The 11334-nt window shown below is 43.3% G+C and overlaps 1 protein-coding gene across 2 annotated transcripts; it reads left to right on the top strand.

Moving 5' to 3' along the window:
- Positions 1 to 1206: 1206 nt before the first annotated feature.
- p2ry4 (pyrimidinergic receptor P2Y4) lies at positions 1207 to 5025 on the top strand. Of its 2 annotated transcripts, none has more exons than XM_046406926.1 (2): positions 1207 to 1416; positions 2875 to 5025. In XM_046406926.1, the coding sequence occupies exon 2, from the start codon at positions 2914 to 2916 to the stop codon at positions 4003 to 4005; it is 1092 nt and encodes a 363-aa protein (XP_046262882.1). In that variant the 5' UTR covers positions 1207 to 1416; positions 2875 to 2913; the 3' UTR covers positions 4006 to 5025. The 2 variants fall into 2 exon arrangements, with proteins under 2 accessions (XP_046262882.1, XP_046262881.1); XM_046406925.1 differs by having other exon boundaries at positions 1207 to 1484.
- The last annotated feature ends 6309 nt before the right edge of the window (positions 5026 to 11334 follow it).

The raw sequence follows: 11334 nt of genomic DNA, 5'->3' as shown, positions 1-11334 counted from the left end.
GATGTGTTTGTTTGCTGATCTGCAGGGGGGGCCTTTGAATGGGTTCCTGATGAAGAACGTGTTTTGTTGTGGCCCACTCACATTCCAGACATCCAAACCACAGAGAAGCCAAGACATTACACAAACGCACAGCGTACTAACACCAATGCTGTGGGGCGAAATGTCTGGACTTTCCATTGTTCACCTGAAGTGTCTCATACACACTTTTATTTACCACATCACGATCTTTATGTAGGTTGGCGATCTTAAATCATCTCTTGACTTCCAAATTCTTCCAGGACGTATCTGGTATTCAGCTGTGCAGTACCAGCGTGGCATCAGAAACCTGAACTTTACAAGGGGGACGTGCTCTTTGCATGTGAACTGGGCCGTATGTCAATATATGGACCATAAAAAGGTGATTAAATCCAAACTTTGGATTGCTGGGTGTGGATACGATCTCCATTGCGACAGTCAATCAAACTTAAGCTTTTGGTAACTTATTAAGAGGCAGCTTTGTCATCTCGTATCAGTTTATGATCCGTCTCTGCCAGCAGCTTTACTCTTTTATTTCTTTGTGCTCAGACTTTTTTGAGGTTCCACACCTGATCCCGTGAATCGTACAGAACAGTTTTTAGATTGCAAAGATTACTGAGGAGAAGAAGCAGCTCGTCTGTCAAGGCTCCAGAGAGCAAATGTTGCGTTTTATAACAGCGATGCAGACTACTGTACAGCTGTGCAAATATCACCTTCTGCAACATTTCAGTATTGACTGCAATCGAGTGTTGTCATGGGAATGGAAGTCTTACAAAAGGCGCATCATGCCAAGTGGTGAAGAGCATTCAAACTTCTATTCAAACAAGGAAGTATTAGCAGCAAAATGTGCTGCAACAGCCAAAGTAAAAGTACTTTGCTGTGTATTTCACTTTGTGAAATGTTGTGGAAGAGAAGAGCAGCACAAAAACATTATAAGGGTGTGTCATCTTTTCTCCAAGTGTGGAAGCACTGCGGCCTACTTTGAGGAGCTGCTATGAGAAGGTCTAAGGTCTCCCGTAACACGCGTGGGTTTGTATTTAGGAGTGAATGAACCCTGGCAGCACTTTTACGTGGTTCCCGAAATTGGCTGCCACTAAGTTTTGGTTTTGTTTTTTTTTCAGCGGAATGGCGGGGGTGGGGGTGTGTGTGGGGGGTGTGTGTGTGTGTGTGAGTGTGTGTGTAAGTGTTGTCTATTCAGCAGTGTCACTTCCCATTTGATCCATGTGCTGTGCTGCGCTGCGCTCCGCGTTGAGTCTCTGCGGCGGTGCCATGGACTCCGACACGACTTCTTCCATAGACGAATAACTTCGGAGTGCGTGTCTAATGTGCGCGTGCTGGACGGCTCGAGGACGATCAAGACTTCGGGCTGAGACCCTGGACCTCGACTGAAGAGTGAAACTGGTGAGGTTAGGCGACTTCTTCGTGGCATTGAGATCAAAGAGCAGCTTGCCACCAGCGCGTCTCCTGGGGTGAGCAGCCGCAGTGTCACTGGGTTGTTAATGTGTGTTAGGAGAGATTTCGACCGGCAAGGTAGTTTAACACACGTAGGGGCAGACACCTTTTGCATTTCACTCTGTTACTCAGAGATGGTTTGAATTAGACAAACCAAATTTTTATACAATAAACTCACATCTGTCTGTTAATAGTCAAAACCATTTAGAGATGATTACAGAAAGTACATTCTTCACAATTTCTAAGTGAATGTATGGAGTCGGATGTTGCAACTGACCGCCGGCCCGGGGTCAGTTGCAACATTGTTTGGGGATGGTTGCAACATCTATTTCAGTGTTAATAAAATGATTATTATCGAAAGTGGAAGTTATAATAATATTACAATGTTATTTATTTATCATCTTTGTTCAGGTGACAACTATAGATTTGTCTAGATGAGTAGGCCTTACGTGCAGATATAAAATACAGTAAGCTTTCACTGACATAGGAAGAATGGAACAGTTTTTGAGGCAATTAACTTTTATTTTGCCTACTGTCAGTATAGACATTCATTATGCAAAATTGACTTTTGAGAAAACTGGACTGTAATTTGTGAAACTTCAGAAAACTTGTTGTATTCAAACTGTAACCGAGTAATGTTTCATCAATAAGCAGCCATCGGGTCAGAGTCACAGTTGTGACTTGTGTCCACATCACCTCCAGGGGTGCAGTCCAGATGTGGACAGGATTTACAGCTCCAGCACTGTACCCAGACTTCCCTCGATCTTGAATAACTCTCGAGACAAACAAAACAGACTTCCTCTTCTCTTGGTTCTGATTCAGGCATTATTTTCTTCAGCTTTTTTTGCTCTTCTTTACACCTTTTTTTTTGTAACTTTCTCTTCTCCTTTTTTGTTCACCTTCTTGAGAAGAACGTTGTTCTTCTCCATCCCCAGTGCTTCCTTTTCTGACGTGTCAGTCAGAATGGCAGCGGAGTCCCGTTTCCTGCCTTTCATGGTCATTTTTTTCATTTTTTTCATTTCATCCCTGATAATGTTAGAGGCTCTCTCTAAAATATGGAGTGGGACCCCTCTGTCTGTGACCCTCTTTCTCACTCTGGGTATACTGAAAAGAAAGGGACAAATATATATATATATGTATATTTTAAGATAATTGGACTATTCACTGTAGCCTCCTCTGCACATAAACACACAGATGCACAAACGCATGGACACAGACACATGTGCACACACACATAAACCTCCTGTCCCTGGCCTAACCTGATGAACTGTATTATATTTGAGTTAAAACTAATGAAAAAATGTTTAAAATACTGTTATGTGGTTCGTGATGTGGTACTGTTATGTTTTAATTAAATACATGTGCGCTTTCTTTAGCAATAATGTAAAAACTCTTTTTCCCTTACAGGTTTGTCTGTCTGCTGGCTTGGGACTGCTACACAAAGTTATGGAAATGTTCACGAGCAGCCCTGACGCACTCAACCAGTCGGCAGTGTTCATCTCGGTATTCAACTCCAGCTGTCGCTTTAATGAGGAGTTCAAGTACATCCTGCTGCCTGTGTCCTACAGTCTGGTCTTCGTGTTCGGCTTCATGCTCAATGCCACAGCTCTGTGGCTGTTCCTCAAGATGCGTCCGTGGAACCCCAGCACAGTGTACATGTTCCACCTCGCCCTGTCCGACTTCCTGTACGTCCTCTCCCTGCCCACCCTCATCTACTACTACGCCAACCGCAGCCACTGGCCCTTCGGAGTGGCTGCCTGCAAAATAGTGCGCTTCCTCTTCTACACCAACCTGTACTGCAGCATCCTTTTTCTCACCTGTATCAGTGTGCACCGTTATCTGGGCATCTGCCACCCCATCAAGGCTCTGACCCTGGTGAAGTCCCGCCATGCTCACCTGGTGTGCAGCACGGTGTGGGGTGTGGTGATCGTGTGCCTGGTGCCCAACCTCATCTTCGTCACCACCTCCAGGAGGGACAATGACACCCTGTGCCATGACACAACCAACCAGGAGTCCTTTGATGAGTATGTGGACTACAGCTCTGTAGTTATGGTGCTTCTATTTGTCATCCCTTTCCTTGTCATAGTGGTGTGTTACTGCCTGATGGCGCGGACCCTGTGTCGGCCCAGACGTGGATTATCTTCTAGCCAGCAGGGCGCCGCCTCGCGTCAGAAGTCCATCAAGCTCATCATTGTGGTGCTGGTGGTTTTTGCTGTGAGCTTCGTCCCATTTCACATCACACGGACCCTCTACTACACTTCCCGTGTGTTAGATCTGAACTGTGAATTCCTTAACATTGTTAACTTTACTTACAAGATCACCAGGCCGCTTGCGAGCCTCAACAGCTGCATTGACCCAGTACTGTATTTCCTGGCTGGGGACCACTACCGGTCCAAGCTGATGTCTGTTCTGCCTGGAAAAAGAGAGGCAAAGAGCAGCCAAACACCAGAACAGGCACAACGCAGTCACAGTAATCTCGGTATCTCTCTGGTCTATAAGAACTCAGCCCTCAAAGCCAGTGGAGAGACTGAAAGATAGCAAGAAATCTGTTGCAGAAATCTACAGTATTAAAACATTTATTAATGATTTCTGCTCCAGGCTAAGATAACACTTCTAATGCCGCATACAGAAGCACCTGTTTCGTTGTTTTTCTTTCAACAGAGGGGTTTAGAAGAACGAGTTTACCGTAACATCCACTTACAGTACATGTCTTCACCCTAATCAGTCTCTGTATTGCCCAGCATAAAGAGCATGTTTCAGTTCCTCTCATTCTCTCGAGTTTATTGTGCTTTAAAGACTCTGAACCCTCTCTTTATGTCCAGTCTTCCACAAAGGGATCGTTACACAAAAGTCTTGTTAAAATAGACAGGATTTACGCTGCTCTATACTGCTCTTCTTTGTGGGGAAAATGGTGTCTGTGCAGAAGAAAAGCGCCTTTAAACTGTGGCGATAGCAACTGAAACACGTGGGCGGCGGCGGTGAACTATTGCCACCTTTTACAGCGACATGACCTGAGTATTAAAGTTCATGCCAGGCCAAAGGTGACAGACAATGTTGTATTGCTTCAGAAATGAAGTTATGAGGCAATCCTTCCTGTTTTATCAACAATGTGCGAATGTTTCCCAGAAACGGGGGGTACAGCCAGTGCAGCTCCTGATCCCAGCTGTTTCTGTCCTTCAGCTTTCACAGCTGTCTTTTGCTCAGCTATGAAGAAAAACAGAGATGCTGATCTGATGTTCTTAAACCACCCACGCCTCATTAGAAGGAAAGGGATTTTCCTTTTTTTGTCTTTTACCTTTGGCATTGATGCGTGGAATTTAAAGGCCCTTTTCCCTCAGTAGTGTAGGCTGAACTCCTTGATAGTTTTGCAGGATGTGAACACAGATTTGGAAAATTTGACTTAATGCTGCAGAGCGTTTGTTCCCCAACCCTTGCTTTTAACGTTGATGCTGTTTACTAGATGTATTGATACAGTTTTGTCACTCTGTGTTCTGATGTCAAGCATGAACAGAATTTATACAGGTGTTTTTGTAAATACAGTTTGATATGTGTCATCAAGTGTCGCTACCTTATTTAAGCTCTGAACTTCTGTTTCTGTAAACCATACAATTCATCAGTTTAGCCACACTGAAACCAACTCCACTCAGACCTGACCAGACAGGGAGCAGCTAATGCATGAGAAGTGAAAGCGCAGGCATACAAACAAGGCAAAATATTTTTCAGCGCAAGTCCATCAGTGGCTGTGGAGACTGAGTGAGACTTGGGAAGGCTGTCGGACGTGGAGCGGCAAGAAAGCAAGCAAGAAATATACTCCCCAAATGCAAGATTAATGACTTCTTGTATGTTTATTATTCCACAATAATTTCCCCCAAAGTCGCTTTAAAGTGAAAAGCCCGCCCGATGCCTTCTAATGTACATTTCATGTTTGAGTGTTTAACTGCAGCTGCTTGATTCTTGCATGTTTTTATGCGTGCACCCACAGAATCAGAATGGGTTTCATCTTTCATGCATCTTTTTTTTTTTGCACAGAATTCAAAATAAATAAATAAAAATTAAGATTTTTTTAAAGCATGAAACATTTGGTATCTTTGGAAACTTTGGCAGTATTTTTAAATTAATATAGTGAGGGTTTGTCCACACCACATGAGTTGTGACTGATCTCTGGACGTTAAACTTAACTATAGGATAATTCTTATAAAGGATTATCTTAAGAGCAAAACGATAAGATTGCTGCAGTAGTGCCCAGTAGTGGACTGAAAACTATTAATAACAATCGCAACTACAGTCTAAATGAAATGTCTGCCATTCTGAATTGACTTGCTGTTTTTCTTTTAAATGAAATAAAAATTCATGATAAAGCACCTCTTTATATGAATTACGTGCAGCCCCCCCCCCCCCCCCGTCGCTGTCAGCGGCTCACACGTCCTTCAGTGGTCGTGGAGCTCGCTGCGTTCCTGCGATGTAAGCTCACGAGCGCCCCCGTGTGGTCTGAGTTTGCCAGGAAGTGTAAACTGCAGGTTCAGAGAGCTGAATTACCCAGCTGGGGCCCTGAAGTGAAAAAGTTAGATAACTTTATGCGTGAATATTACAAAAAAATAATGTCTGAAGGAAACTGCCTTTTCGTGTTGTAAAACTGTGCCACATTGGCGTGTTTTGGCCCTCGGCGCTGTCTTACAGACACAGAAGGAGAACAGGAGGAGGTAGCCTACACACGGTAAGATAGCCACGACGTGAGACCTGCAAAGCTGCCTAAACCCGATCTGTCCTTATGACTGTGAAGTGTTTGATATGTGAAGGTCTACACAGGCTACCATGCAGGCCTCTCCAGTGACAGGAAACCCCACGTTATACATTTACTTTGACTCAGCGTTGTACAGAAAATAAACTTTAGTCAAGTGGTTTTGACTTCTGGATTTGGTATCTCTGCCAGTTGCACTTTGCAGGTGTCAAAGCAGCGCGGACGTAGTTTTTTTTAAAATGAAAGGCCGACTCTAAATAGCAAAAGCAGAGAAATCTTAATAAAGTCTAAAGTGGTCTGCTGTGAGTACAATGGAGACTGGGCTGGGGAATTATGGGTAAAACACACCCTTTCTGTCTTTGTTGATCCTACAAAATTGCACAGTGTTGTTCGTCTTAAAATTAACCTTGAATGATGAATAGTGTATTTAGGTAGAACAGGACTGAGCTTAAGAAGAAAATGTGGAAATATGGAGGCGCATTTAGGCTATTTTCAATTTTAAGATGTTGACTTCACTAGTAGGCAAAAAAAAAATAAAAACAAGATAATTTAAAAAATAAAATAAATTTTTTAAAAAAGCGGTTGTCACTTTAGTATGACGAGTAAGAATGTATTAATACCCAACAGTTTAGAAAACAGAAGACGGCATTTAAAATAAATAAATAAATAAAAATAACGTATTGGATTAACTGCGTTTTAAAACAACTGAAAATCCCTCCTGTGTGATCAGGATATTTTCATCTTTTTTTTTTTTATTTTTTTTAAGTGATATAAATCATAGTATGTTCTACCAAACGTTATGCGGTGTTCATGCTGTATGCTGTAGGCCTGGCAGGTGTGTATCAGTGGGTCAGGAACTTTTCCATTCATGTCAAGGAGCCCTAAACAGACACAAGATTTTGTGTTTTATTCAAGAACGTGTATGACATCTGTGAACAAAAACAGTCACACTTTCTGTCATTGTGTTACTTACGAGTGGAATTACAGTGAAAATAAATTACTCAGAGTGATTTTTTATTTATTTATTGATTTGGATTTGAGTGCGTCTCCCTCCTCCCCAGTTTAGCATAGTTGAAATAACTGCAGGAGTTTACCCCCCCGACACACACACACACACACACACACACACACACACACACACACACACACACACACACACACACACACTTTAATCTATAATCGACCATCACGTAGACAACAGCGCTGAATAAAACACGTGGTGTCTTCGGGCAGCGAGTGTGTCTGTGCTCAAGGACACCGCGCATAGCGAGTGCAATCAATGACCAAATTCACGACATTTAAAGGAGGAAAAACATGTTTTTTTCCCCCTCCTCATCTTTTATTCTAATGAAAATGTAGAAAATAACTTGTCTGTGGAGCACGTCTCAGACTACTTTCACAAGTCTGTTCAGCTCAGTACATCCATCAGTCTTAAAGGTGACAAAGGAGCCCCCCGCCCCGTCTCATCCTACAAACTTCAAAGTGCAGAGTCTTCACCTGCACAAATAAAGACTCAAATGCAGGTTCATATTTGTGCAAGTGCAGGCCTGACGCACTGATGTTAAACATATAGAAAAGCGCCCACAAAACAAAACAAACAAACAAAAAACAAAAAATAAAACAGAGTTTAATTGACGCTTTATTTTAGACTCTTTGAAACCTAAGATTTGTTTAACCCTAAGAGAATGAGTGCAGATTTTCTAATATGAAAACAATATTTAAATGCCACTATGGCCTGTGAGTGTTTACTTTTAATTAAGAGGTAAGTCCTGGTAGTTTTTTTTAAAAAAAAAAAAATAAATAAATAAACAAACCTCTGCTTTGTATTGATTGTGAGCTACACCTACGCCTTGGCCTAAAGTGATGTTGAGCCTTGAACATTTTTTCCTCTGTTATTCTCTTGTTTGGCAAATTATAAGGCAGAGGCGAGGGATTTCAAGGACGCACGGACTGCAATTTAATCGAAGAGGCTGAGAGTGGGGTGGAAGAGTGACACACAGAGGAGAGAAGTTCATTATTCTGCTGAAAAGGAAACCAATGGCTTTCACAGTCGCCATGGTAACTGGCCTTTCTTTTGCCTTCAGACCTATGATAAGGTACTTCACAGCATTAAGCACAATTATTGCAAGGTAAAAGGGGAAATACTGCTTTCCAATGCTAATAGATGTTAGATATTGATTGGCATGGCGGTTCATATGGAAGTGTGCCCCAACTTTTTTCCTCTGCCTGACCCTCCCCTGCAACCTTTTTTGAAATTTTAGTGGAGATGGTGCAGGGTAGGCCTTTGTGGCGCTGCAGGCTTCGGCTCCATCTTTACTCTGCGTGGACTTTGGGTGGAGGTGGGGGGGCATACTTGTGAAAGCAATAAGATGAAGACAGATTCAGCTTGGAAACAGTGAGATAAATTGGAAAAAAAATTGGAGGAGGTTGTGATTATTTTTTGTCTGAATAGCTGTGTTTTTTTTTCTACCTTCTTTGTGGCAAATAGCATAAATACTAAGCACCGGCATCTTCCCATCATTAGCACGTCATTCTGTCATCAAGTGAACCTTCTCACACTCTCGCACGATGGCAGCTCGGCCTTGGCACCGGTGAGGTCAGCGCCAAGCACAAGTCCAGACTGTGCAGGGTGATTGGTTGGTAGCAGCCTGCTAAGCTAGTGACAGGCTGAAGGATTAGCATAGTGGAAAGCATGGGATCTGGTGTGTGTGTGTGCGCGGGTAGGGATAGGGTGGTGGGGGGCAAATTGTTTTAACCCCTATTACAGCAACTGCATGGCACTTCTCTTATCTAGGCCTCTGCAGCCACTCATTAATATTCCGTACATATGGCAGTGCTTTCTGTATCATTGTCTATTAATGGGAGGGATAATCGCTCATTCAATTATCAGGCAGTCAGCAAAAGACCAACCGTGCCTGCACAGTCCTGGTTCACACAGTGGCACAGCCCAAAACAGTGGTGTGCCAGTGAGAAGGTGAGAGCGATAGCAGGGATTACAACATATTAGCTGCTTTAATAAATCAGGCGCTGGGAAATAATGTGAAGCAAATAGGGATCTGTTGGCGAACAAGAAAACATGCCTGAACTTTGCAGCAGCAAAGCTTCTTAACTGGCCTTCCTGTTCAACTTGAAAGTCGCATGTGGCTCCCTCACACGTCGGTGTCACGGCCACGATCCATGTGACAGTTTCAGAGATGCTTTTAAATACTGAAGCGACTCCTTTGTGGCGATGACCTGTGGTCAGAAAAAGTAGTCGATAGCCGCGTGACGGACTCTGACGGCCGGTGCAGAATAGAGCTTGACCCCGATGTGCGCGGGCCAGAGATCTGTGAAGTGATCAAATGTAGTGTTCATCCCCGTTGATGTGTGCTGTGTGGCCTCGGGACCCTGCGCCGTGTGTCTCCCTGCTCTCCGGGGGCCACGGCCTGGATATGAAGGGGTTACTGATAATAGTTTGACCTCTGGCTGTTTTGACCTGAGGAGACCTTGTTGAGTCAACACAAGCACACATTCATAGAAAGAGAGAGAGAGAGAGAGAGAGAGAGAGAGAGAGAGAGGGAAGGAAAGGAGGAAGAGTTGGAATAAGCTTGTTATCCAGTGCACTGAGTTTTCTTCAGGAGCTGGGCCAGGAGATTGGAGTGCAGAACTGTTGCAAGCGGGGGTGCTTTGGGGGAGTGTGAAAGAGATAGGAGGTGAAATGTTAACAAAATCTTATAAAATCCGTAGTTTGATAAATTTTCGCATTTTGAATGAACCGAAGGCGGCTGTGGCTGTGGAGGGCCTTTGTTGGAGGTCCCATTTTCTCTGGCAGAGCAGCACGCTCACAGGGTCAGCGAAGTTACGAAAGTAATTAAAGCGTGGTGATTCACTGCCTGCTGCAGAGAAAAGAAAGCAAGCTGTCATTCTGATTTAGAAAAATAAATTACAATTTTAATAATGGGGGAGGATGGGGTGCGAGAACGTCTAGAGCCTTGGTGGGTTGAGGGGGGGAGGCGGGGGGTGGGCATGTTGGGTGGGAGGAGGGGTTGAGGGGGTTTCTGGCTGCCTACTTATCAATAGTTGCATTTTTTTTGAAACCGCATCGGTAGTACATTGCGAGAGCACAAGTGCCCTTAAAAAAAGAAAACCCTGGAACATTAACATACTGATTTCATGCGCATGGCAAAGGGCCTGAGCCAATATCAGAGAGGACTCAGCACTCCTATTGTCTGCTGGGACTCTGGTCCCCTCTGATATGAAAATTCAATTATTTTATAACTAGATCTGGCGCTGCGTTTTGACAGTCGACAGTAGCGCCTTGCCAGCTGCATCAGTGTGGGGGACCAGAGGCTCCTGATAGCGCGAGGGAGGCCTTTCAGACATTGACATGTTTTTGGGGGACAAGATTGCCTAAATGTGTTGCATTTAAGGACTGAAAGTTAATCTAATGCACCACCATTATCTCACTCAGGTAATTCCAATGCCATCCTCAATCTATGTTTACTCTCATGCACGCAGCCACATACTCACGCACATCCATTCTTTCTTGAGCACTTTGAATCTGATTCCCAGGCTTTCTGCATCCAAACAGGTAATGTATTTATTTATTTTTCAGTGGTTTATTTTCTCAGGGAGCTGGACACTATATAAAATAGAAGTTGTTCTCTCAGACAAGTCAGCAGTTTCTAGTTTGTAATTCTGTAGGGGGACATACAAGAAAACATACCCAATATGAAATGGTGCTTGGTGTCAAAAATCTTTTTTTTTTTTTTTTCTCTTTAAAGGTACAATTTTCCAATTACTTTTATACTGTTTGCATTGCTGGGTACAAATAGTGTATACACACAATAGTTTCATAATGAATTACATACACATGAATGAACAAATGTTTTTGTCTGGAAGAAGAAAAAAAAATATCACTTTCTGTAAGTGCACTGGTTGCTATTTTTTAATTCCTAATTGCCTCCATGTTAATGTTTCATTTCGTAGAGACAACAAAACTTTCGAGGTGCTTTTCCACACAGGCGCATGAGCAGGCCTATTTTCCGAGTTTATGGGATAAATCCTTTCATTACCTCTGTGGCCCATTGTTAGTGGTCTGAGGGGGGTCTGCTAAGATTAGGGAACAGGAAGCAGCCCCCTGGTATGGC

The sequence above is a fragment of the Scatophagus argus genome, chromosome 12 (assembly GCF_020382885.2).
Source record: "Scatophagus argus isolate fScaArg1 chromosome 12, fScaArg1.pri, whole genome shotgun sequence".
NCBI classification, from domain to species: Eukaryota; Metazoa; Chordata; class Actinopteri; family Scatophagidae; genus Scatophagus; species Scatophagus argus.
Note: the sequence above shows the minus strand (reverse complement) of the source record. Positions and strands in the feature narration are given on the sequence as shown.

Coding starts and splice junctions, on each gene's coding strand:
- p2ry4 (XM_046406926.1), top strand. CDS start 2,914: ATGGAAATGTTCACGAGCAGCCCTGACGCACTCAACCAGTCGGCAGTG.